Here is a 23,452-nt window from a genome sequence, read left to right as displayed (position 1 = left end):
TCATCAAAGAGGACAAACTGCGCCCATCTTCCTACCGTCCGTCTTCTTGATTTCGGACTGTGTAGGATGGATATAAACAATTATCTAATAACGACTCTCTCTGCAGCCAATCATTAACTAGGGAGTGGGATTGCCTGGAAGGGCAGGAATCCACTGACACGGGACACGTCGAGAGTTGCCATGGTCACTGCCGGGCATGTTCTTCGTAGCAATGGTGAGCCCAAGACTCCATTCTGTAGAATGATGGTCTAGTAAGGGTATTTATGAAGGATAACTTCATCCTGCCTATCACTAGGGAAGGTTAGCTATTTGCTTAGATGTCATGATTAACTAGTAAATAGAAATATAGGCTAGCTACCGGTTCAGCCCATAGGGTGCCTGGGCTGGGCCATATTGCTCATAAAAGCTGTGCCCCTTTTCCATTCCAATTGTAGCGAGGTCAACATTTTGTCTCGGAACAGGCCTATAAACATGCCTACCTGCAAACCACAGAGTAACTTGGACAGTGTAATAGTAGAGAGAGAAGACAAAATTTCATAACCGAAGGGGCGAGCGCGCGCGAGCAGGGTCGATCAACCTCCTCTCGGGTTGGACATGGCTTTCATATGACGCCAGTAATCCAAGAGGTCCCTACGGGCTCTTGTTATAACCTCGACCTCCATCTCATCATTTCTCGGCAAACAGAATATCCTGTATAATTTCTTTTGAGCCTCCGAGAGCGCAGCTTGAGTGGACACACGGATGTTGAATCCCTGAACATATAATGCGGTAACGCGGGACCAGCTCACCATAACTATAGCCTTCTGTGACCTGAGAGTTGTCTCGGGTACGGCAGCACACACCACCACTTAAGGATGGGGCTCAGAAGCCCAGTATGGAATGTCGCTGCCAACAGGCGACTCGGGTTGCACGGGCTCGGGAGCAAGCACACCGACTAGTGACGATGGGGAGGATTGGTGCTACGGCGGACTAAATGAACCATCGGGTCAAAATTCGTTTTAACGCTGTAATACGTAAATGCCACGCAACCAATCAAACAAAATATATTTAGAATCAGGAGAATTCGATTAATTAATCTAAGCTACTTATTTTTCTTAACTAACGGGCCTAGAGTATATCTAATTATATACTCCTTAATCTTCTATATAAACTACATATCCTTTAACTAAATAGTAATATGGCGGGTATAAATCGCTATAAGGTTAGCTACTATATTAATTATAATAATATTAGTATCTAGTAAATCTATAAATATTCAAGGTAAAAGGTAGTTATATTTACTTTTAAACTTATTAACTAGGAAAGCTTCAGTCACTTCTTGCAAGGTTTCTAATACTAAAGTCTGAATTCTAAAGCTAGTATTGTAATTTGACATTATCTCGTGTATCAACCGCCGAAATGGTAGTTTAGGGATAAGTAATGAAGTAGTTTGTTGGTACCTAGTATTTAATTCTGGTCAAAGAAATCATTCACCTAGTCCCCGAGTCACTGCTTTGGTTGAATTGAATGTTTGTCGAGTTGTATGCAGACAACCGGTAACTGAATCCGTATATCCGTTTAATTTTTGTATACTCTCTTGGTCACCGACGGATTCCAGGACTTTCAAGTACTGCCAAATGAGAATGGGGTCTGTGGTTTTTGGCTTGGGACTGAACAGCAGCCTCTTGAGATGCACGCCCAGGCACCTCGACCCAGGCACTTTAGTTGACGACGAGTCTTCCTCCTCACCCTTATTAATGTCCTCCTCTGAATCTGTAATTCTTTCTTTGGACTTTAATTTAATAGTAGATTGCTTCGTTTTTTGCGGCGATCTCGATAAAAATTGACGGTAAAAACGTGAGGTAAAAAGGGAGTGCCGCGAACTTAGCCGGTCTGAGTAGAACGATCAGACTGCTAGAGACTTCATATGTATATGCGATCATCCCGGTCACTTCAAGTCTCCCACAATAAGGCTCTGACACTATGTAGTTGACTAGAGCAGGCCATGATCGGCTCGAAAGTATCATCTATTGAACAACGGCCCTGGCATAGTGTTGTTGAATCGATTAAGCAGAAAGTACTAAATGAGACCAAACCGAGATGACTGCCGAGGAGATTGATGAGCTCTACAAACAACAGACCAAACAACAGACTGCTAGGGCCGCCCTTTCGCTCATTGCTCGTAGGAGTAGCAATGTTGTTGGTAATGATATTGGTTGTTTTTGCCGTTTGCAGCTCATTGGAGTGTGATGAAGGTGAGCATAACTATACTAACAAGTTAGTTAGTCTTCTCAGACCCTGTCTTGAAGTAACTAACTAGTGATTCGTTGCATTTCGTTTCCGCCTCAAAATATCTTCCCTCCCTTGTTAAGTCTCTCGCAGACAGGCTTGTTTACGGGGTACAACAGCTCAAGGCAGCTAGCTCTGAGGACATCGGCTTCCGTTTATAGTATTGTCCAGAGACAGCGCCGTATAGCCGTGAGGGGACACATCCGTACTTCCTCCTAAGTCAGGTATTGTAGTTGATGGGAGAAACACTTATGTCGGTCCAGTAATGGTCTGTTAAGGCTGGTCTTAGGCTGAGGACCTGGGCTGTTTTGTTCAGGCCGCATGCGTCGTTGATATTTGATGCAACTCTTCCTCTTTATATGCACTTTTCTCGAGACAGGACGGAGTATAAGTGGCAAAAGAAGTACACTATCCGGTGCATATGTTCTTGGAGTCATTTTGTTGGTCAGGTGTAATAATGGCATAGGTAACCTGCGATGCGTCCCCTTCGATGCGACGTTCGGGTAGTTGGTCTGTAATGCCCATAATCCAAAAATGCACATCCGTAGTCCCGTCATAGATATCGGGTTCGCGGGGCTTCACCTTAACGGTCTTGTCGGTGAGTTCAGCGCGAAAGAAAGTTGTAATAGCCGGCTGGCTGGGAGGTACTTTGTCTGCCTCTTTATTGGTGTTTGAAGTTTCTGGGTATACTTGTGGATGACTTGCTTTAGTCCTCGTAGTAGGAATGGAGAGCAGGACTGGGATGTTTGTCGCAGTTCTGCGCCTAGCTTTTTCCAGGACCAGTGGAAGAATGGTTGCAGTGCTTCTGACACCTCCTGAAGTCGAAAGGCTTCTTCAGCACCCCTAAATTGTTCGAATGGAGTAGGGGGGTGGGGGCAGATTGCTTATCACCAGTCATATACAATCGAACAGAATTAGCCTATATTCAACACCAAAAAGGGGGATAATATCTAGCACAAATACTTACCACAATTCGCGAACGGAGCATTTCCGGACACAAGCTCCGGATCTCAGCAAAAGATCTCGGTGTCAAACTTTTCGGCCGTTGCACGCTGGAAGAGAGATTCCTAGATGGAGCATTATTTCTCTAGTATCTTCTGGGTCTTCAGATCTTAGGGAATAAAGCACGGCGGGCTCATAGCCTCTGCTAACAAGAGTCTCTGGATTGTGCAGGGTAACTATCTGGTAGTCAACTTGGGCTGGGGCTCAGGTTGAGATTTTATAGCCATGCCCGTCAACCACTTCTCAGAAGTGAATATGCTGGCTGAATGAATCCTTGAGATCTTCACTCAACCAGTGAATCACTTGGAACATGATGACCTGGCACGGCCAACTACTCTGAAGCCGGCCCCTGGATACCAGCAGCTGCCGTCATGAAAGAAAGCCGGTCAAAGACACCATGCGCGATCCCGTAAGCGATCACCCGCAGTCATACACCTCCGGCTCTTCCTAGGCGGAAGCTCCTCTCAGAGACACGGCTACGTGTTTCCCGTAAAGCCAGTGGCAATCAAAGCGGTCTATCAGGCTGTTTGTTGCTGCAGAGTCCCGGGTATTCTTCCTCCCTTCGTATGCTCCATCCCTGGGTAACTCGCCAGCTGGCGCACTGGTTAGTTAGTTACATCTATGTCAGGGCGGACAAGTTACAGGCTCCCTGCATCTTAGTCAACAGCCAGCCGGTTGCTAATGATTGAAGCAGTCCTGGAAGCGAGGAGTTTGTATCGTCAAATTCAGCCAACAGAGGGTCCACACTGGTTGGTTAGGTTAGGCTAAGTTAGGGTTGGCCACAAAGTTGACTTGCGGCCGAAGTCCAGATTTCGAGCTTATTTAACTGGAGTTGACTCTCTTCTTCCTCGTATGGCCGTCTTTCCGTGGTGAAACTCATCCACAAGCCCGTTTCTATCGGTCGAAGAGATCCAACAACGGCCTGACATCGTTGATGAACGGCAGCCTGGGATGCGGAAACTTCACTGCATCCCCATCTGGGGCCCGCGGTAACTAGTTGACTGGTTACACAGATGTCTTCAACATGATGGGCTACGAATGCACGTACTTCTTCCACCGCGAGGCTTGTAGCTTGCCAGATGCGTCGAGAATTCCATACCCCGAGGATGAAGATCCGGTCTGGTAGTTAGTTACCTGTTACGCCTTCTTTAGTCAGCGTGGCTGATGCCCTGGTAGATGCATTCAACTGGAAACTCAACATTGGAATCCGTAAAAACAACAGCATTGAGCATCTTCGGCTTGCCGAGAGAGATGTCAGATTTAATGTCGATGCCTTGAAAAGAGTCGCTGCCAGAGCTGTCGGGCGTGACTCGAGGACCGGCACCACAAAGCTTCCAGAAGGCGACTTCAACATCTTTGCGCTGTGCTTCGCTCTAGTAGTTAGTTAGCTATTAAGTAACTTTGTGTCAAAACTTCAGCTCTGCCTACCATTAGTGTGGGCTCACTCCTTTTGGTGTAGCGGCAGACTTTGACACTTTGTTAACTAGCTAGTTGTGTTTTATGTCAGGATTAACAAGTCCTCCTCTGTGTTAGTAGAACTCGCAAATGGCTCATGCTCCCTTTGGGAACATGGGGCAGAAGGCCTTTTTGTCCCATGGTCCTGTGGTTCATGCTTCGCAGAATCAACAAATATAATCTAACTAAAATACTCATTCTGCAGCGTTATTTATCCCTTCCACTGACTTCCTCATACACAATTGTATGTGCCCATTTAGGGTAGCAAACCTTCAGTTCTATAAATGAGTAATTATTTGGTAGTTTTGCAGTGGTTAAAGTCTGCTGTCGAGATATATACATCTTGATTGGTAACACAGAACAATTGCTTACTACCGTAGACACTAACATTCAAGACGCAACTGGCACAAAAGAGAGACACGTCTTGGGGAAGGAGATGTACCTAGGCGAACTAATTAATTTTGATATAGTATTAAGGTTCTGCTGCTCCTACTTACTATCAATGAGTTCCAATAGCATTGATCGCGTTGGTTGCCGCTTCTTCAAAAATTTCGGCGTTGGGTTCGGTATCAACAGCAATATACATTGTGGTGATTACTGCGTGGGTTCCACCATTCTTTTCACGCCATTCCTTGATAGTAGAAGGTATTTTACCCGCATTGGGTTGAAGTTGGTACTTATCTCACTCAACATTTCGTAGGTGCTGACTTACTACGGGGCGGTATACTTAAGAGCCACTATGACCCCCTCAGTGAGAGCAGTGCGCGCGCACAATTTTCATTACAACTATCTTTTACCCTCTACACTGACCAGGAAACACGCCCTGAATCCAAAACTCCCGCGTCAGTCTAGGACTACCCCCGTGTTCGCGATAAGACGACACACCTCGACAATGATATCCGAACGCGACCTGTTCACGTATACATCCGGCCGTTACCTTTATAACGAGAAGCTTCGCCTTGCCGAGAGATATGTCGAGTTCAATGTCGAGGCGTTAAAAAGGATTGCTGCTAAAGCTGTCGACCGAGACTCAACCGCCAGTATCAAAAAGCTCGCAGAAGGTGGTTTCAACAGAGTGTTTCTTCTTACTATGAATGATGGCTTCGAGGTCATTGTGAAGATACCGTATTTGCTAGCAGTACCACAAAAACTGACTACCGAAAGCGAGGTTGCTACTTTGGACTTTTTGCGGGGGAAAAGCATACCCGTTCCCAAGGTATATGCTTGGTCATCCGACAAAGAGAATGAGGTCGGAACCGAGTATATCGTTATGGAAAAGGCTACTGGTAAACCATTGACCGATCGATGGTTTAATATCACTCCCAAAGAGATGTTGAAGTTGGTGACGAGTTACGTGGATATCGAGAAGAAGCTTTTTTCGTTTCCATTCGCAGCTCACGGAAGCTTGTACTATAAAGAGACATTACCCCAGAATCTTAGGGTTGATCTCTATTCGCCGGGAGAGCTAGGAGATGACAGGTTTTGTATCGGCCCCGTCACGGATTACATGTTCTGGAGTGGAAAACGTGCAAATTTTGACTTGAATCGAGGCCCTTGTTAGTAGTCCGACTGCAGATGGTATGACTGTGACGTACTAATTGTGTATATAGGGCAAGATCATTGTCAATACCTACAAAGTATTGGTGAGCGGGAAATAGAATGGACTAAAAAATTTGGCAAACCTCTGATGAACGACTTTCCCCACAATGCTCTGGAAAACATACCACGCGAGATATCGCAAGATGTCTACATCGACTTGCTCAAAAAGTATCTATCCTTAGCTCCATATATATTGCCTCAAGATCCCACCGACCCTATGAATAAACCGACTCTGCGTCACCCAGGTACGTTCTCTTGTGCGTCGTATTTACTGGCAGAGCTAACGAGGGTAGACCTTAACCCAAGCAATATCTTTGTTTCTGAAGAAGGCGAAATAACCTGTCTCATTGACTGGCAATATGCTGCTGTCCTGCCACTTCTACTGGTCGCAGGGAATCCACCAATGTTTGACAACCCAGACTCCGAACCACCAAAAGATCTGGAGAAACCATCTCTACCGCCAGACTATGATACCCTAAGTGCAGAAGAAAGGGAGCACGCGGATGAACTCCACAGACAAAGGATGCTTTTCTGGCTGTACATGGTATTCAACGGAAGAGACAACAAACCTCACCTCACAGCTCTTCGGTACCCATTGCTGATGCCGCGACAGCACCTCGTTGACAGAGCAGGACGCCAATGGACTGGGAACTTTATCACCTTGAAAGGTGCGATTCTTAGGGTGGTTTCCAATTGGCATATAATTCTTGGAAAACGTGCAGGAACTATTGAATGTCCTGTCAATTTCACTAAGGAGGAAGAAGAAGAGTTCTATGCTATCGAAGAGCAATGGTTTCAATTCAACATTCTAACAGAACATTTGCGTTCAAAGTTAGATCATCTAAGCGAAGATGGCTGGGTGAGGAATGAATCATACGATAAAGTAGTTGCCTTGAACAAAGAGTTCAAGGAAGAATGGTTGGCTCGGGGAGAGGATGATGATGACCGGTTCCTTGTTGAGAAAGGTTGGCCGTTCCAAGATCATGAGGAGGTCGACTAATTGTTTGATTGGTAATACCCGCACATGATGAGTTTGGCTGCGTAAATAAAGGTTTGCTTCCTGTCGTCCGTCGTCCGTGGTTCTGTTCTTCAAAACGAATTTTTGATAGAAGTTATTTGTTGTAAATACCTTTCGCTAGTTAACCCTCGGGCAGTAGTGAACTTGGATACCTGTCCACATATCCTGCACCTAATCTGTACAATATGCAAGACCCATCTCCTGAAATTATCCTAATATTATCCACTGAAGATGAAGTTGATATTGCTTGCTGTTGATGTTGTTGTTGCCGCTTGATGTTGAAATCGTTGTATTAGTCATATCGCCGAACTTTATCCGGCCCCGCGGTTGTGCCTCGGCAAATCTGATAACAAGCGACGTCGATTTCTAAACAGCCTGCAAGAAACGACACTTCACCGCCGTCGACTAGATATTTTACGCATCTACACTTGTTGCACCGGTTAATTCGACTCTGCAGTTCTCCTTGTCTGCTTATCCCATAATTATATCTATCTCGGAGCTCGGATTCGTCAGTTTACTGCTTTCCCAGTGGGCATGACGACATAATCGCTACATCCCCGAAGGAGAATTGCCGCCTATAAACCGGGCATAACTTGGACACGCCGTATTTTATTTATTTTCTCTATGGTATTTTTTAGAGAGAGCACTGATACGATACCAATTTCGTTAAGGGTTAGGCTTGAATAACTTATCGCCTGCTTTCCGCATCTGAACGTGAGTGTGACATGACAATTCTCAGGGTTGAGGAAACCCTCAAGCCCTATCCCATTATCTGCCGCGTTTTCCAACCGGCTATCCTTATGTGTATATATATACTCCGTATGTCGATCTCAATCGCTTATATATCTTTGTAGAGCTCAATTTCGATCCCCAGGAGCCGGTACCCCTATAATAATTTCCTGGAGTATACAACAGCCCATCCATACCTGGTATAGATTTCTTCAGGAACGTCCACAATCATGCATGCTATCACAATTACAAGCGAGGATGGCAAGTTCGGGAAGCCTGGGCAAGTCTATTACCCACTCTCTCTCCGTTCGGTCCCAATGCCAACTCCAAAAGGGACTGAACTGCTCATCAAAATCACCGCAGCCTCACTTAACCATCGGGACCTCTTTATACGAAAACACTTATACCCAGGGACCTGTTTCGAAACGGTCCTACTAAGTGATGGAGTTGGTATTGTGGCTTCGACAGGACCGGATGTGCCCCATGCTCAATCCTGGGTGAACAAGCGGGTTATTCTGAACCCTGCCACCGGCTGGAAAGATGCCCCCGATGGGCCCGAGAGCGCCACTGGATTCAGAATCATGGGAGGCACAAGCCTGTATGACAAGGGAACCTTACAGGAATACATCACCCTGGACATGAGTGAGGTCGAGGAGGCGCCGGAGCATCTGTCTGATGCTGAAGCGGCGGCTCTGCCGTTGACCGGGTTGACTGCTTGGAGAGCACTCGTGACCAAAGCTGGTGAAGCTAACTCCAGCACCGGAGCTGCCATCTTGATTACCGGTATTGGTGGAGGTGTGGCGCTGATGGCTTTGCGCTTTGCGGCGGCAAGGGGAGCGGATGTATATGTCACAAGTTCTAGCGAGGAGAAGATTAAGCAGGCTGTCGAGCTCGGAGCTCGTGGTGGAGTGAACTACAAAGAAACGGGATGGGAAAAGAAGCTGATGGGCATGTTGCCAAATGGGAAGGCTAAATTCGACGCTATTATCGACGGTGCGGGCGGGGAGGTCGTTGAAAAGGGGGTGAAGTTGCTTAAGGTACGTCTTTTTTTCTTGTTATATATGCCCACTTCAAGCTACGGGTATTTCAGAGCCCACACCTCCTTATTCTGCCTTGCCGGGCTTGTGAGGTGAAAACACACCTTCTCTCCTATTTACCGCTATGTTCTCTCTATATCGTGGCTTGATATGATATAAACAATTACGCCCCGAAAGTCTAAACGGTGTGGTCAACCGCAGAGTGGACATGGCACCAAGGCGCTGTGGTCGGGCTCTTTTGCGCCTCCTCTGATAGGCACATATCGACGTGATTCAGCCGAGTGGCTCTATATAAGCTTCAATTAAGGCCCGTTGCTAACGTTTCACGTTTCACACTTACCTTTTAGGACGGTGGAATAATCTCCATTTATGGCATGACGGTTGGCCCAAAGATGACATGGTTAATGCAAGCCGTGATGAAAAACATTGATCTCCGGGGCACTACAATGGGCTCTAGGAAGGAGTTCAAGGAGATGGTGGACTTTGTCAAGGAGAAAAAAATAAAGCCAGTCGTGTGGAAAGTTGTCCAGGGCATTGACAACCTTGACGGTATCAATGGCTTGTTCGACGATATGCAAAAGGGCAATCAGTTCGGCAAGTTGGTAATCGAATTTGGCGATTCAACTGGAAGCAAACTGTGAGAGGCATGGATAGCTAAACCCCGGACACTCCTTGACCGGCGTCTCCGTGAGGGAAAAGGGGGATGGAGCACGATAGTTAGTTACTCGTAGCACCTTGGCTAGTTCGTGAGCAACATCACCAACACCACCAGCCATAGTATCTAAGCTAGCTAAGTAACTAACTGCTAGCTCACTTGCCATGGTTAAGAAAAGAAGTAATCAATCGATTTTCTTCCCCCCTTACGCCCACTTCGTTTTTTTTTTTTTTTACCCAGTGAATCAACGAGACCAGTCCATCGTTCTAGCCTCCCCCCAGGATATTTTCACAAAAAGAAAGCTGCAGGACGGGTTGCGTTTGCTTCCGCGCGTGGAGAAAGCTCTGAAATGAAACGCAATATCAAGGGACCTGTATAGACCAGGGGTAAGCTCCAGCTTGGCTCTCCGTCCCCAACGCATTCTACGCTACGATTGCCCGACCTCGAATGGGCTTCAACACACGCCGCATCATCACTGAAAATCACATAATCTCCGAGCATGAACTAATTTACCGCCCAGTTCGTTATACGAGAAGCTAAGACCTGCGAGCACTTCATGTTTTCGCAATATCAAACGGCCAATATACAGTCCGTGCGGCGAGGGGGGTTGTTGATTGCCCGTCCTGCCTGGCTGTTTGCCTGCAGTATGGTCAATTCGCCCGAATGAAAGGTCGAAGAGGACTGACGCTGTGTCCACCCGTGACCCCTTGGCCCGTCTCTTTCATTTAATTTACTTCATGCTACCGGACCCAAAATGCACCAAAATGCGATGCAGGCAGATCACCGTACCCTTGATACGCCGGAAGCAGATCTTGACGGGGAGAAGGGTGAAAGAAGAACCGCGGGCTGCATGAGACGCAAGATCTGTGTATGTATGTCGATCATGGGCGGGTAGGGGAGTTTAGGAGCTGTCCCCGGAGCTCTCAGAGCTGCCGGAGCTTGCTCGCTTGCTTGCTGCTCAGAGCTTGACATGTGTCGGGTGCTTCGTTTGCGTGTTCGACGGTGTACGCCATCCTTTTAACCCCTTTTTCTGCTCTGTCTTCTCTTCGTCACAGGACATGAAAAGCAGGAAGCCGAAAGCTGATGAGGGTGAAATTTAGAACTATGGATCTGCCCCTGGATGGAGTCATAAGGTCAGTATGGAGTACCGACGGGAAGGTCGTGGAGCGAAAATGATGCAACGTATCGCACAGCTTGCATTCAAATCGTCCTGGACACAGCAGAGAAGGAGAGGGAATGCATAAGAAAAAAGTGGACGGGGCCTGCATGTCCATCGAGTATCCGTTCCACCCAATTGCCAGGGGTATAGAGTGCATCTCAACATTATGACTGTTATTCGTTAGTTATCTCGGGGGGAGGGGATTTTGTTAGCCTCGGATATGTCAACAACACGGAGTATGGGTTAGCTTCATCAGCGCTGTAACTTACCTTGTGGCCCATGATTCCAGCAGTTCATACTCGGCGCTCTTAAGCGAACGGAAATGGAGCCCCGACCGCAGTTATTAACTATTTACAAGGGCTACCCACCTTGGAAGAAGTTTGGAGAAAAAAATCATGAACCTGGCCACGTCTGCTCTTGTTCATATTTTTTTTTCGTTCATGCAGGCCAGTTTGCTTATACTTGGCGTTAAGTAACGGAAAAGCACAACGTCCGTTTCAACAAGGTGTCTGTACATTTTCCTGAGATTCTGATTTCCGGCTGTGATCTTCTCCAGGGCAAAGGAAAGTATGTACAAGGACAGGCGTGGTCTTCGCTCTGGTGAAAGGAGTTCGCAGGGTGCAGCCAGCAACTAAGTGACTTGGAAGATGAAACGCCAATTTCCAGCTGAACAAGGGGAATCCACAGGGAATTGGGGAGAAAGAGGAGGATACAGCGAACAAATGCACGACAGCAATGCGGAGTATGGAAGCGTGCTACAGAGTTACCTTATGCTGGATATGTGCGTCTGGGGCTTGCTAACTGTGCCCCAGTCGGCACACATGTATCAAGTGTAAATATACGGAGGAGGCAGTGAAAGGCAGTGGGATGTGCTTACACCGCTTGATACATTTAGAGGAATGGGGGGAAAAAAGGAAAGATCGGAAACGGGATAATTAATCTAATTGCTCCCGAGCAGCCTAATATGGGTTGCGAAGTGCAAATGGAGGATGGGATAAGGCCCCGATGTCAGTTTCAAACACCTCCGTACCTCTCAAGGGAAGACAGCAAGTACCGTAAAATCGGCCTGGTTTTGTACATACATCCATTTTGGATGACCACGTTGCACAAGATAGCATTTCCTCATCCATTGAAAGTTAGCCAGGCATGGGCTAGTTCGGCCGGTGACAAGCTTGGTAAGGCGTGTCCTCCGTACGGAGTACCGAGTCAGTCAATTAGGAGAAATTATATATAGAAAAAGTGTCTGACAATTATCCGCGATAATCGTAAATCCTGCTTGATGACAGAAAGCGTTTCGGGCCGAATGATTCGCCAGCACGGCCGTTGGGAGATAGGGCAGAGGGAAGATCCCACAAATGCCATCATCCCCTCGTATGCTGCGCCTGTCGAACAAGAAAGGGCAGTGAAGTCATCTTTAAGGATGCCAGAGGAAGCATGGGAAAGAAGAAAAGAAACGCCAAAAATGCTACCTCCCTCTCTGGCGGTTCATCGAAGGGTTCCATCTGGTGTATTTAGAGTTTGGCTATCCGAACAAGCGAGAGGTGGAATGACAGCACGGTCAAGCGACGAGCAACCAGACGACTCGCCAGCGAGCAGGCTCCAGTATCAGGGCTGTGCATGGCAGAGCATGTATTTTTTTTTATGCTGTCTCTTCCGTTTCTTCGGCCTCTGATTGGTGAGAATTTGGCCAAGGTCAGCTAAAAATAACAGCGGACAAGCTAAAAACTAAAAATAGCATATTAGCTAAGCACCCTTTTTTCGGTCCCAGAGTTGAAGAACCGGCAGCCAGACTACGAGAACCAACAACCACCGACGCGGGAGACCCAACGCCAGACGATGACAGACAGCCGCTTAACTACGCGATGAGAATAATAGCGTGGAATAATATCAGGAAGATTGGATAGCCAGCAACTGCGAGAAAGAGCTATTATAGTGGAATAATGAGAGTTATGCTGCATCTACCTTTTATGTATGCTGCATGCAAGCAAGTATGTGCGACGTCGGCGTGATCACACTGTAACGGTCGACCACCACCCTTTGCTGGCCTTGCAGAAAGGGGTGTGTATGGGTGATTCGGCAGCCAGTAGCGAGCCACGGAGATAAAAAGAGACATTCTGGCACACGAAGCCCAGGGATACTGATTATTGTCCTGATGGATTGGATCGACGGCCACAGTAGTAGTAGTAGTCGAAGTGATACCTGAGGATCTCCGTACCTCATCGCAGACCTCAGCTTCTTTTTGCTTCTGTTGGGATGCAGCAGTGTGCGGTGGTGGATACTGCCATGCACGAAATGCTCCATGCACAGAACAGAACACCAGCAGCCAGCCCATCAGGAAAAATAATTATGACGTCCAGCAGGGATCGAGGAAGAAAGCCACCGCCCACGCTGATCCCTGAGAGCAACGGCTCCTTCAATGGACCCTTATCCGGGCTGGGTGGGCTGTCTAGTCAACTGGCGGTTCTCCATTACGCCCACCATAGAAGCCGTCTTCCAAGTAATTACTGTTATTGTTATCATATTTCTCCCAGCGCTATAGCTGCTCCTGTATCCGCACAGCGTACTCCGTACAAGGCCTGCCATGCCATGCTGGCGCTCCCACTCTATATCGAGCAGCGCTATTATACTCAAGTCGCAGAGTGGAAAGCGCAAAAAAGGCGAAACGCCGGCGGTGTTACTAGCGTGCAACCCGCGAGCGTGGGTAAAATGCCAATACCGGCGTTACAGCAGCTCGGTGGCCGCTGATTGGCGCGTGACCGTTCTCATGTGACCTTCTTCGTCATCCGCCTGCTGTGAACTTACGGTATCGCGTGTATCGTTATGTACCGGACAGGGCAGGCGCACGGCGGAGGACCCACTATTCGCCGCTTCGGGAAGGGGCCATGCTGTCCTGTGGGTCTCGGCGCTAGTCCCGATCAGGCGCCAGCGGGGGAAGCCAGCGCCGGTAACTTTGGTAACTTTCGTCACGCTGGTACCGCTCTTTTTTTTTTTTCCCTTCGCTCTTTCTTGTTCGTTCCTTCCCTTTTCTTATCACGCTTAAAACAACTTCTCCTCCTCGTTTCTTTTGACGTCCTCCTCTTCCTCTCTTCTCTTCTTCTTCTTCTGCCTTCGCTTGCTATCCTCACGCTTCCATCGTTTTGATTCTCTCGTTTACACCGTCCTCGTCCTCACCATTCTCCTCGATATCAGCTATCAAACACACTCGCTCCTCTCACGAAGTTACGCTCGCTAACCCGGTTGTCCCCGTCGTGTTGTTTTTGTCCCTTGTTTTCCGTGCCCTGCTGCCAGCCCATCCTCCACCCAAATCCGACAATACAGAAAAAAAAAAGAAGAAAAAGAGAGAGAGGGAGAGAGAGACCGCTGCTCCTCTGTTAGCTTCCCTTGACCAGTCTCACCCTATTCATCGCCGTCGCTATCATTGTTCTGGGTCCATTTCGTTATTATCCATATAATCTATCGTTAATATCCGTCGCAACCGAGAGCCGCACCACTTTTTTCATTCGGTCGCTTCGAAACGCTCGGCCTGGGAGCTATATCTTATTTTATATATATAATTGAAAGCAAAGCAACCCTTACTCACGCTCTCCGGACAAGAAACGCCGAGTTCAAACTCGTCGGGTATCGGCAACCAGGCAGATATAATCTAGGCCATACCTCTCTGCCTGGTATATATCACCACCACCTCGACCATTCTCATCACCAACAACACCAACATCACCGACATCATCCTCAGTCTTGCAGTTAGACGCAGACTAGGGTTCCAGCTGAATTCCGTAAAGGTATTCATATGAAGAGGAGGATCTTGACGGGCCAACCTCTTATCAAGGTATGTCGCTGTTACGGCTCACATATCTCCCGTTTCACATAATTCCCTTTGTTGGACTCTCCCTGATCTTACATTGCCGTCTCTACATCATTTTTTGATGTCTTGAAGGTCCGAGACTAACTAAGTCAACAGGTATCCTGATTCTTCCGTGTGCAGCATTTGTCAATTTTATTGGAACGAACAGTGGCTTTCTAAGTCTCTAGCTTCTTTTCCTTTATTCTCTCGGTGAGTTTCTACTTGCTCGCTGCATCTACCCGATACCCTTATTTTTGCTTCTTCTCCGTCATGTTCGCCTTGAAGATCATTCTCCATACTAACCATAAAACAGCTTAGTTATTGCTTGATTTTTCCTTATTTTCACTTTTCTTTCACGGGTCAACCAAAATTTCCTCAAGGACCCCGTTCGACAAACTCATCAAAGGAACACAAGATCAGACATCTGTTCGATCTCAACATTCGCCTTGTTCCGTACAACCCTTCCCGTCTAAACTGACCGAACGAATTAGATCTACGAACTTCAGTTCTAGTCTTAACATCTTCATTCGTTCACCTTTGATCGGAAGTAATTTTTTTCAATGATTTTTTAATTTTAAAAAATCTCACCGTCACTCGTTTATAGTTCAAAGAACTACGTACCTGACCAGATACGCAGTTCTTATTAATTTTGTGCCTTTTGTTTTGGGATCTAGTCTCAGTCACTCGCTTTTAAACCAAACCGCGTTCCCGCTGCATACTCTGCAATACCGCCAATCTGGCTTACTCAAAGACTCACGGAGCTCCGGTATGTATTCCATCCCCTGGCTTCCCTCTTCTGGATATATCTGTGCATTTCCGGCCTGCTTGAGTCGTGTTTCTTCTCTTTCATTCGATTACTTCCTGGGCTCCTTGCTTTACACTTGCAGATTTCGGTTACCTGTCTGCCCGTGTTTCCCCTCTCCCCTTCATATTTACAGTTCGACTGACGTATATGGCCCTTCCTATTGTTACAGTTTGAGCTCCAGTCCCCTTTGATCTTCGACGAGTCTCTAGACTTCTCTGACCCAGAGGAGTCTCGATTCATTGGGGCCTATTCCGACAATCTGCTGGCCAAACCTGGTAACATCTTGTCCATGTCTGCTCTCGACAAGTCTCAGAAGATTGAGTTTTTAGGTGAGTCCCATTCCTCGTATCCATGTTATCTTCTCACAATGTTAATCATGTATAGATTCGGATGAAACTTCCAACGCCTTGCGTGAAACATCTGCTTTGCTCGCTTGCCCTCCTGGATCCTACGGAAATTCCATGTACAACCCAATGTTGGATGGAAGCTTTATCTCGGACGACGACAGCGCTAACTACGTTCAGAACAGCGTGTATTCCGGGTCGCCGTTCGACATCCGTCGTTCGCCCAGCCTGGAATCTAACTGCAACCCTGTTCCTGAAGTGACCTCATTCTCTCCTGCCGTCGGATTCAAAGGCACCAAGCTCTCTATCTACGTTGAATCTTTCTACGACTTGCTCAACCCTCCCACTTGGACTTTCTCTGTCCTTTTCGGATCCTGCCAGTGTGACTGCACCATCAACCCACTGTTAGTCGAGGAGTCTAGATTCCAGTACGTGTTGACCGTCACCGCCCCCACATTCGTGTCCACGGCTTGTGCCGGACTCTCTGTTCCTCTCCAAGTCGTTATCAACGATCAGGAGGCGTCGACTCAGCACTTTGCACGCATTGGATCGTTCACGTACGATCAAGAAGCAAGACAGATGTCCCCACGCAAACGAAGAATGTCTTCAGCCTCGGATGGTAGCACTGCTGCCTCCACCCACTCAGCTTCTGCCAAGCAAGTTCGAATCAATGATGGCGTTAAAGTTGAGCGCTTGTCAACGTCTCCTTACTCGCCTTATCTTCCAACGCCTAGCTCGATGAGTGGCTACTCTGGGCAGTACCAGCAGGTTCTTCCTCAGGGACAGTATGAACATCAAATTCAGATGAGAGCCACCGCTCCCTCTCCCCTTACGTCGTCTTGGAGCCCGTGTATCTCCAATGCTACCGCAATATCATGCAGTCCTCCAATCTCCGTAACTCCCATTGGCCAGGAAATGGAGGTTAACCATGGAAACCCGACCTTGGTCCGAACCTCGACCATTCAGCAGGCTCTTGCTGGGGCTCCAAATCCCAATGCGCCATTCAACCCTTATGCAATGTATCCAAGCAAAGCTGTTCTGAAGCTCAACGGTGACCTTGATGCCATGGCTCTTGACTGGAAGCCTGAAGAGTGTGAAGCCCAGCGCCGTCTGGTCCAATTCACTCGCCGCCAGGAAGGCAGTACCATCCATGCAGACTTCAAGCCAGTATCGCCTTCTGAGCGTGCCCCCAACAGCATCTGCATCAGCTGTATCCAGTGGGCTAGTAAGAAGGAGTGTTATGTTACCAGCGTAGATACTATTTATCTGCTGGAGTCCCTCGTTGGTGTCCGTTTCACCGTGGAAGAAAAGAACCGTATCCGCCGCAACCTTGAAGGGTTTCGGCCAATGACTGTATCCAAGGCTAAGCCAGACAGCGAGGATTTCTTCAAGGTGATCATGGGCTTCCCAAACCCCAAGCCTCGCAACATTGAGAAGGATGTCAAGGTTTTCCCCTGGAAGATTCTTACCCATGCCCTCAAGAAAATCATCGGGAAGTATTCTGCCAGCTACTCTTCCACGGCAGCGGCTTTGCCGGCACCGCTTCGGTCAAACTACTCAGGTAGCCCTAACATGTCCAGCGCAAGTCTTGTAGATGTTCGCGCTGGGTCTCCAGCCGGACATCAGCAGTCCGCCGGCGTTACCAACACTCTTCCATCTCACACTGCTCAACTTACCCCATCCAGCTACCTGTCTGTCATGGGCACCAGCGCTGGATCCCACCCAAGCTTGACCGCTGCGTACAACTACTCTGGCATACCTAATCGACACATCCAGCCGTCTCCAGTCATTGTTCCCAGCCAAGCCTCATTCGACTTTAGTGCATATATTGGTCACAACCAAATGCCAGCGTACCAGAACTCTTAAATCCGGGAAATGAAACTCTCACCTCAGCAATTGAACCCGGTCAACTTTTGTTCGTCGACTCCGCTTCTCCACCTTTCCGTTTCAGCTTACTCGTTTCTGCCTGCATAGCGAATTCTGCTTTGATTTCTCTCTTCCGTTTACCGTTAATTCGCCTAGTTTTGCGTTCCTTGTTCAGCATTTTTCGAGAGTTTGGGTCCCGTCAGTCACTCCTTACATACCCCGATGCCATCAGTTGTTGAGAGGTTGCCCCTTTTTTCTCTCCTCTCCGGCAAAAGAGAGAACCAAAGCAACTGTCTTACGAATTTCCTTCCGTCACTCCTTTAACGACCTTTATCAGAAACAAGCGTGGTGTTGGTTGCATATTGTTGATCGTCCTGATTGTTTTCACCGGAAAAGAAAAGGACTCCGCTTATTAGCCTGAGTCCTCTAATATTTGTGCTACTACTACTTTCCTTACTGCGCGATGCGTCGGCGCAAAATAAAAATCCTCCTGGGTTATGCCTTTCCTTTACCCCTAATGACGCACTAATCCTAATACTGTCCTTCCCTCAAACCTCACCACAACCACCGCCATCGGTACAGCAATACCTCCTCGCTCCGCTCCGCATCCCCCCGCCATCCTCACTTATCTCACCATCTCCCCGACTTTCCTTGTTCAAATACCACTTGTACAGACGTGCTTGTTTCTGCCCAAGGCCGTAAACCACAGCACACAGCAGCATTTTTATCCGCATTTTTGCATGCATAAAAAAGACTTCGAGTTGGGCTGGTTTCACTCCTTTTAGCATTGACTGTTAATGCGCTTTTTTCTGCCTGCGTTGAATTGTTTTATTCCGCATGGGTTACACTCCTTTTCTATTGTTATCGGTTATAGACAGAGCATTTGCATCGGATATGGGTACGGGACTACAGAACTGCTTTCTGTGATATTTTGCCATTGTTTCCTCGTTTTCTTTCCTGTTGCCTGTTCGTGATTTTAAAAAGGGAATTTGCGATCTGTTTTTTTTGTCTTGATTTTTTGTTTTTATCTGAGCTCGCTAGCAGAATTGTAATTTTGGATTTTTATTGTTTGATCGTTTTAGTTTTAGCTATTTTGGACTCAACCTTGGGAAGTGAAAGAAATAAATATATTGGAGTTTATTTGAAATATTCAACGTCCTGCTCGATTCAGCGCTGGTTTTGATATCGAACTCCACAATGTCCGCCCCATGCTATAAATAAACGCAAGTTGGTCTGGTCTTTGCGTGGGGCGAAATCTTAATTCGGGCTTATCAGAAAATTGAGTCAGCGCAAAGACCAAAAACTCCTCCCAGGCGACCATTCCCCCCTCGATTATTATTCCTCCCTCGAGGCAAAGCTCTCACGGATACGCAGCAGGCACGGCCTTTTATTCTCTACCCCTTGACCACTTGTCACTCGTATCAAGAGGTCCCTGGGCAAGCGGTTGCCCCACTACAGCTTTCAACGCTGGTCTCGCCAGACCAGGCCGTGCATACATATAGCTACCAGCATCTCCCTCAGCTGAGCCGAGCTGTTCTCAGGTATCTTCACCGGCAGCGACCTCGAACGACACAATAAATACAACACCATTCACAATGGAGCAAATAAAGGAGACATTTCGGAGATGCAAGGAGGAGAAAAGATCTGCTCTCGTGGCGTATGTCACAGCGGGGTACCCCGAGGCCAGCGAGACGGTTGATATCATCCTTGCTATGGAAGATGGAGGTGCAGGTGAGTTCTCCCGGACCATCCACATGGTATCTTAATCTTACCCAGTGTCTAACGAGTTTTTGGTGCAGACATTATCGAACTTGGAGTCCCATTCACAGACCCGATTGCTGATGGTCCTACCATCCAGCGCGCAAACACTCAGGCGCTTAAGAATGGAGTCACCGTCACTTCTGTTCTTGAGATGGTTAGAATTGCTAGGAGGAAGGGACTCAAGGCCCCTGTGATGATGATGGGATACTATAACCCTTTGCTACAGTATGGTGAAGAGAGAATGTTGAAGGATGCCAAAGCCGCAGGAGTCAACGGTTTTATCATGGTTGACCTGCCGCCAGAAGAAGCCGTTCGATTCAGAGATTTGTGCAAAAAAGAAGGGTGAGTTGCTTTCCGTTGGTTCATAGTCGGTGATAAGTGCTGACGTTGCGTGCTTAAAAGGCTCTCTTATGTCCCGCTGATTGCGCCGGCTACTTCCGAGGCCCGTATGAAACTTCTCTGCGGAATCGCCGACTCTTTCATCTATGTCGTCTCTAGAATGGGTGTTACCGGTGCCACCGGAACATTGAGCTCTGGATTGCCCGAACTTTTGAAGCGAGTGCACACATATTCCGGAAACGTCCCTGCTGCTCTGGGATTCGGCGTTAGCACAAGGGAACACTTCCTAGAAGTTCAGGGTATCGCTGAGGGCGTTGTTATCGGTAGTCAGATGGTGACTGTCCTAGGCGACGCTGCCCCAGGAGAGCGGGCCCAGAAGATCCGCGAATACTGTTCGAGCATCACAGGTCGAACTGTCCAGCGCGGCCCTGTCCCCGAAGCAGCCGATGAGCCAGGTCTTGTAGACCAGCTCGAGGCTCTTAATACCACCAAGAACCCTGCAGCTATCCCTGCACAGTTCGGCGAATTTGGAGGCCAGTTTGTTCCCGAGTCATTGATGGACTGCCTCGCTGAGCTGGAGGCTGGATTCAACGAGGCCAAGAATGACCCCAAATTCTGGGAAGAGTACCGCTCTTACTACCCATACATGAGCCGTCCAAGCAGTCTTCATCTTGCCGAGCGCCTGACTGAACATGCCGGTGGAGCTAACATCTATCTCAAGCGAGAAGATCTTAACCACACCGGCAGTCACAAAATCAACAACGCCCTAGGCCAAGTCCTTCTTGCCCATCGCCTTGGGAAGAAAAGAATTATTGCCGAAACTGGTGCCGGCCAGCATGGTGTTGCTACCGCCACTGTCTGCGCCAAATTCGGCATGGAGTGTGTCATTTACATGGGAGCGGAGGATGTTCGTCGCCAAGCTCTGAATGTATTCAGAATAAAACTTCTCGGAGCCTCCGTTATCCCTGTTGAGGCCGGATCACGTACCCTCCGTGACGCGGTCAACGAAGCTTTGCGCGCTTGGGTCGTTCATCTCGACACAACGCACTATGTCATCGGTTCAGCCATTGGAGCTCATCCTTTCCCAACCATCGTCCGAACTTTCCAGTCAGTTATTGGAGAAGAAACCAAAGCCCAGATGAAAGAACTCACTGGCCGCCTGCCAGATGCTGTTGTCGCTTGTGTTGGCGGTGGAAGCAACGCTGTGGGTATGTTCTACCCCTTTTCCAATGATCCCAGCGTCAAACTCCTTGGCGTAGAAGCCGGGGGTGACGGAGTCGACACCGCGCGTCACTCAGCTACCCTTACAGGGGGCTCGAAGGGTGTGCTCCACGGCGTCCGAACATACGTTCTTCAAAACGAACACGGCCAGATCTCAGACACCCATTCCATTTCTGCTGGGTTGGATTACCCCGGTGTTGGGCCGGAGTTAAGTAACTGGAAGGATTCTGCTAGGGCCAAGTTCATTGCTGCCACTGACGCACAGGCTCTAATTGGATTCAAGACCATTTCGCAGCTGGAGGGTATCATTCCAGCCCTCGAGTCTTCACATGCTGTTTACGGCGCAATTGAGCTCGCTAAGACGATGAAGAAGGGTGAGAACATCGTGCTCAATTTGAGTGGACGAGGCGACAAGGATGTGCAGAGTGTTGCTGATGCTTTGCCTGAACTTGGACCCAAGATTGGCTGGGACCTGAGATTCTAAAAAGGCGGATGGACTGAGGACTTGGGATTTTTATAATCGGTCGATCGGATGATAGATGCCTTGACTTGGAATTACTTAGACAACAGATATATAATAACTTGGAAAATAAAGCTTTCGGGGAAGTAAATTGGGTATAATAGAATGATTATCGTTTTCTATCAAAATGAAGAGAAAAATCAAATATTCAGTTGACATACAACCGAGTTGGATAATAATTCGTGTGCCGTGTGATTAATCGCGACTTGTTAATCCCGAACGCCAATTTGTTAGATATCCATCCACACCAGAGCTCAGCTCGGGCTCCCGTTTCCATTATCCAGACCCAGACCGCCCAATATCCATACATAGTGAATTACACCTTCGTCTCTTTTGGCTCGATAGGAGACGAATCAAGCTCGACAGGGGATGAAATTGGAGTCGAATCCAGTTCTCGGGCCCGGTTCACAGCAGCACTTTTATCAATCTTCGTTTCCTTGCTGTCCAGTTCATTCGCTTCTTTGCTGTCTAGTTCACCTAAGACAACCGCTGCCTTTGGCCCACGAGGAGCAACACCCGCGGAATCTGGCATTTCTGAAATTCCGCTATCAGACGTATCCGGTTTTTCTCCCTGCGACTCTGATGCCTTGCGACGCCTAAAGAAGTATGTGGCTCCAAGGATAATTAACAGAGCAAAGACAGCGCATCCGGCAGCTACTCCACCGATTTGGGCACCGCTTAGACTTGTGTGCGCTGGCATTGGTACGCTTGAGGAAGTCGCGGAGGATGTGCTCGGTGAGCTAGTTCTGGAGGTCATAAAAGTTGAGGATGTCGTGGACATTGATGAAGTGTAAGGCATTGACGAAGTGGTGCTTGTACCATTATTCATATCGGCGAATTTGACACAGCAGCTGATATCGTTTGGCCCTGGGCATGGCCATGGCTAAGGACAAAGGTCAATCCATGCTCCGCAAACAGCTCTTGAGGGTTCACCTACTTTACCAGTTCCGGAAAAAAACTTGCCATCCTCACACCCGTTGTTCCTCATGCTTCTGCACACACCATGACCTTCACGTACATTGCAAACATGGACAAGACAGCACTAGTCTTTGCATTAATTTAGTGAAGATACTGAGAGTCGAAATGGCGTCGCACCTCAATACCATTCGTTCCAGGGTCACATATTCCCGCGGTAGATACACCCGGGCCTATCGGTCGTTGCATGTTAGAACTGCATTTTCTGGCTTTGTTTCTCGATGAAAAACAGTCATACAATTTGCTTTCGGGGTACATTCCCCCACCCCTTCGTTGGTAGTGCATGTATTGTTGTTGTCTTGAGTCGACTGTCGCCATGCCAGGCGAGCGCGAGCCCCTGAACTGAACAGCAGCATCCTAGCAGCTAAGGCAAACACTTCTTCAGTCTGAATCTGGCTCTGCCTAGAGCCCGCGTTGGGCGTCGATTCTCTAGGTTATATACTTTGACAACAAAAGGGGGAGGAAAGAAGAAGATTCCAAGGTCAAACGACAGCAGTAGATCTCCTCTCTTAAGACCTCTCAATGACGAGGCGGCCATTCGTATTTATGATCACTGAGATCCGCAACTGGCGGGCACCCTTTCCGCTTTGGTGTGCGGGCTGACAATCAACAGGTTGTTTCACTGATGCAACACTGGCCCTGGGCCAATAAATCGAGCGTTCAGCCTGGCATGGAGCCCAGTTGATTGGCGGTCGTATTTTAATCTTCGTTTTCCCGCCCTTTGGTGGTCGATCATCGGCTTGCTGAGCCTTGTTGCTGGAATACAACGCCAGAGCCGCAATCTAGCGGCCAAAAACCTTTTCTAATGACGGCGGCGAGCCTCCAAGAGGAGCTGCGGAGTCTCTCCGGCCTGACTTC

The 23,452-nt window shown here is 48.1% G+C and overlaps 8 protein-coding genes across 9 annotated transcripts; 4 read left to right on the top strand and 4 right to left on the bottom strand.

Annotated features, from left to right (window-relative positions):
* Positions 1-2,483: 2,483 nt before the first annotated feature.
* Positions 2,484-2,825, bottom strand: TERG_03562 (uncharacterized protein; the record flags this gene model as incomplete). The annotated part of the gene is made up of 1 exon (XM_047748112.1): positions 2,484-2,825. The coding sequence occupies one exon, from the start codon at positions 2,823-2,825 to the stop codon at positions 2,484-2,486; it is 342 nt and encodes a 113-aa protein (XP_047604086.1).
* Positions 2,826-4,418: 1,593 nt separating this feature from the next.
* TERG_03561 (uncharacterized protein) lies at positions 4,419-4,866 on the bottom strand (the record flags this gene model as incomplete). The annotated part of the gene is made up of 3 exons (XM_003236473.1): positions 4,419-4,643; positions 4,716-4,736; positions 4,810-4,866. 3 exons carry the CDS (start codon positions 4,864-4,866, stop codon positions 4,419-4,421), a joined length of 303 nt encoding a protein of 100 aa, XP_003236521.1.
* A 598-nt stretch (positions 4,867-5,464) lies between these two features.
* Positions 5,465-7,324, top strand: TERG_03560 (uncharacterized protein; the record flags this gene model as incomplete). Its single annotated transcript, XM_047748111.1, has 2 exons — positions 5,465-6,281; positions 6,336-7,324. The coding sequence occupies 2 exons, from the start codon at positions 5,465-5,467 to the stop codon at positions 7,322-7,324; spliced, it is 1,806 nt and encodes a 601-aa protein (XP_047604085.1).
* Positions 7,325-8,301: 977 nt separating this feature from the next.
* TERG_03559 (uncharacterized protein) lies at positions 8,302-9,749 on the top strand (the record flags this gene model as incomplete). The annotated part of the gene is made up of 2 exons (XM_003236471.1): positions 8,302-9,108; positions 9,456-9,749. The coding sequence occupies 2 exons, from the start codon at positions 8,302-8,304 to the stop codon at positions 9,747-9,749; spliced, it is 1,101 nt and encodes a 366-aa protein (XP_003236519.1).
* Positions 9,750-11,285: 1,536 nt separating this feature from the next.
* Positions 11,286-13,821, bottom strand: TERG_12016 (uncharacterized protein). Of its 2 annotated transcripts, XM_047751041.1 has the most exons (3): positions 12,171-13,821; positions 12,005-12,109; positions 11,286-11,881 (listed from the first exon to the last, which is right to left on the bottom strand). In XM_047751041.1, the coding sequence occupies exon 1, from the start codon at positions 13,252-13,254 to the stop codon at positions 12,850-12,852; it is 405 nt and encodes a 134-aa protein (XP_047605979.1). In that variant the 5' UTR covers positions 13,255-13,821; the 3' UTR covers positions 11,286-11,881; positions 12,005-12,109; positions 12,171-12,849. The 2 variants fall into 2 exon arrangements, with proteins under 2 accessions (XP_047605979.1, XP_047605978.1); XM_047751040.1 differs by having other exon boundaries at positions 11,286-13,821.
* An 888-nt stretch (positions 13,822-14,709) lies between these two features.
* On the top strand, positions 14,710-17,778 carry TERG_03556 (uncharacterized protein; the record flags this gene model as incomplete). The annotated part of the gene is made up of 3 exons (XM_003236468.2): positions 14,710-14,748; positions 15,738-15,897; positions 15,953-17,778. 3 exons carry the CDS (start codon positions 14,710-14,712, stop codon positions 17,776-17,778), a joined length of 2,025 nt encoding a protein of 674 aa, XP_003236516.2.
* Positions 17,779-19,373: 1,595 nt separating this feature from the next.
* TERG_03555 (tryptophan synthase) lies at positions 19,374-21,583 on the top strand (the record flags this gene model as incomplete). Its single annotated transcript, XM_003236467.1, has 3 exons — positions 19,374-19,509; positions 19,578-19,881; positions 19,942-21,583. The coding sequence occupies 3 exons, from the start codon at positions 19,374-19,376 to the stop codon at positions 21,581-21,583; spliced, it is 2,082 nt and encodes a 693-aa protein (XP_003236515.1).
* A 352-nt stretch (positions 21,584-21,935) lies between these two features.
* Positions 21,936-22,607, bottom strand: TERG_03554 (uncharacterized protein; the record flags this gene model as incomplete). The annotated part of the gene is made up of 2 exons (XM_003236466.1): positions 21,936-22,502; positions 22,557-22,607. The coding sequence occupies 2 exons, from the start codon at positions 22,605-22,607 to the stop codon at positions 21,936-21,938; spliced, it is 618 nt and encodes a 205-aa protein (XP_003236514.1).
* Positions 22,608-23,452: the final 845 nt, after the last annotated feature.

The sequence above is a fragment of the Trichophyton rubrum genome (genome assembly GCF_000151425.1).
Source record: "Trichophyton rubrum CBS 118892 genomic scaffold supercont2.3, whole genome shotgun sequence".
Taxonomy (NCBI): Eukaryota; Fungi; Ascomycota; class Eurotiomycetes; order Onygenales; family Arthrodermataceae; genus Trichophyton; species Trichophyton rubrum.
This window is presented reverse-complemented; position numbering and strand designations above follow the sequence as displayed.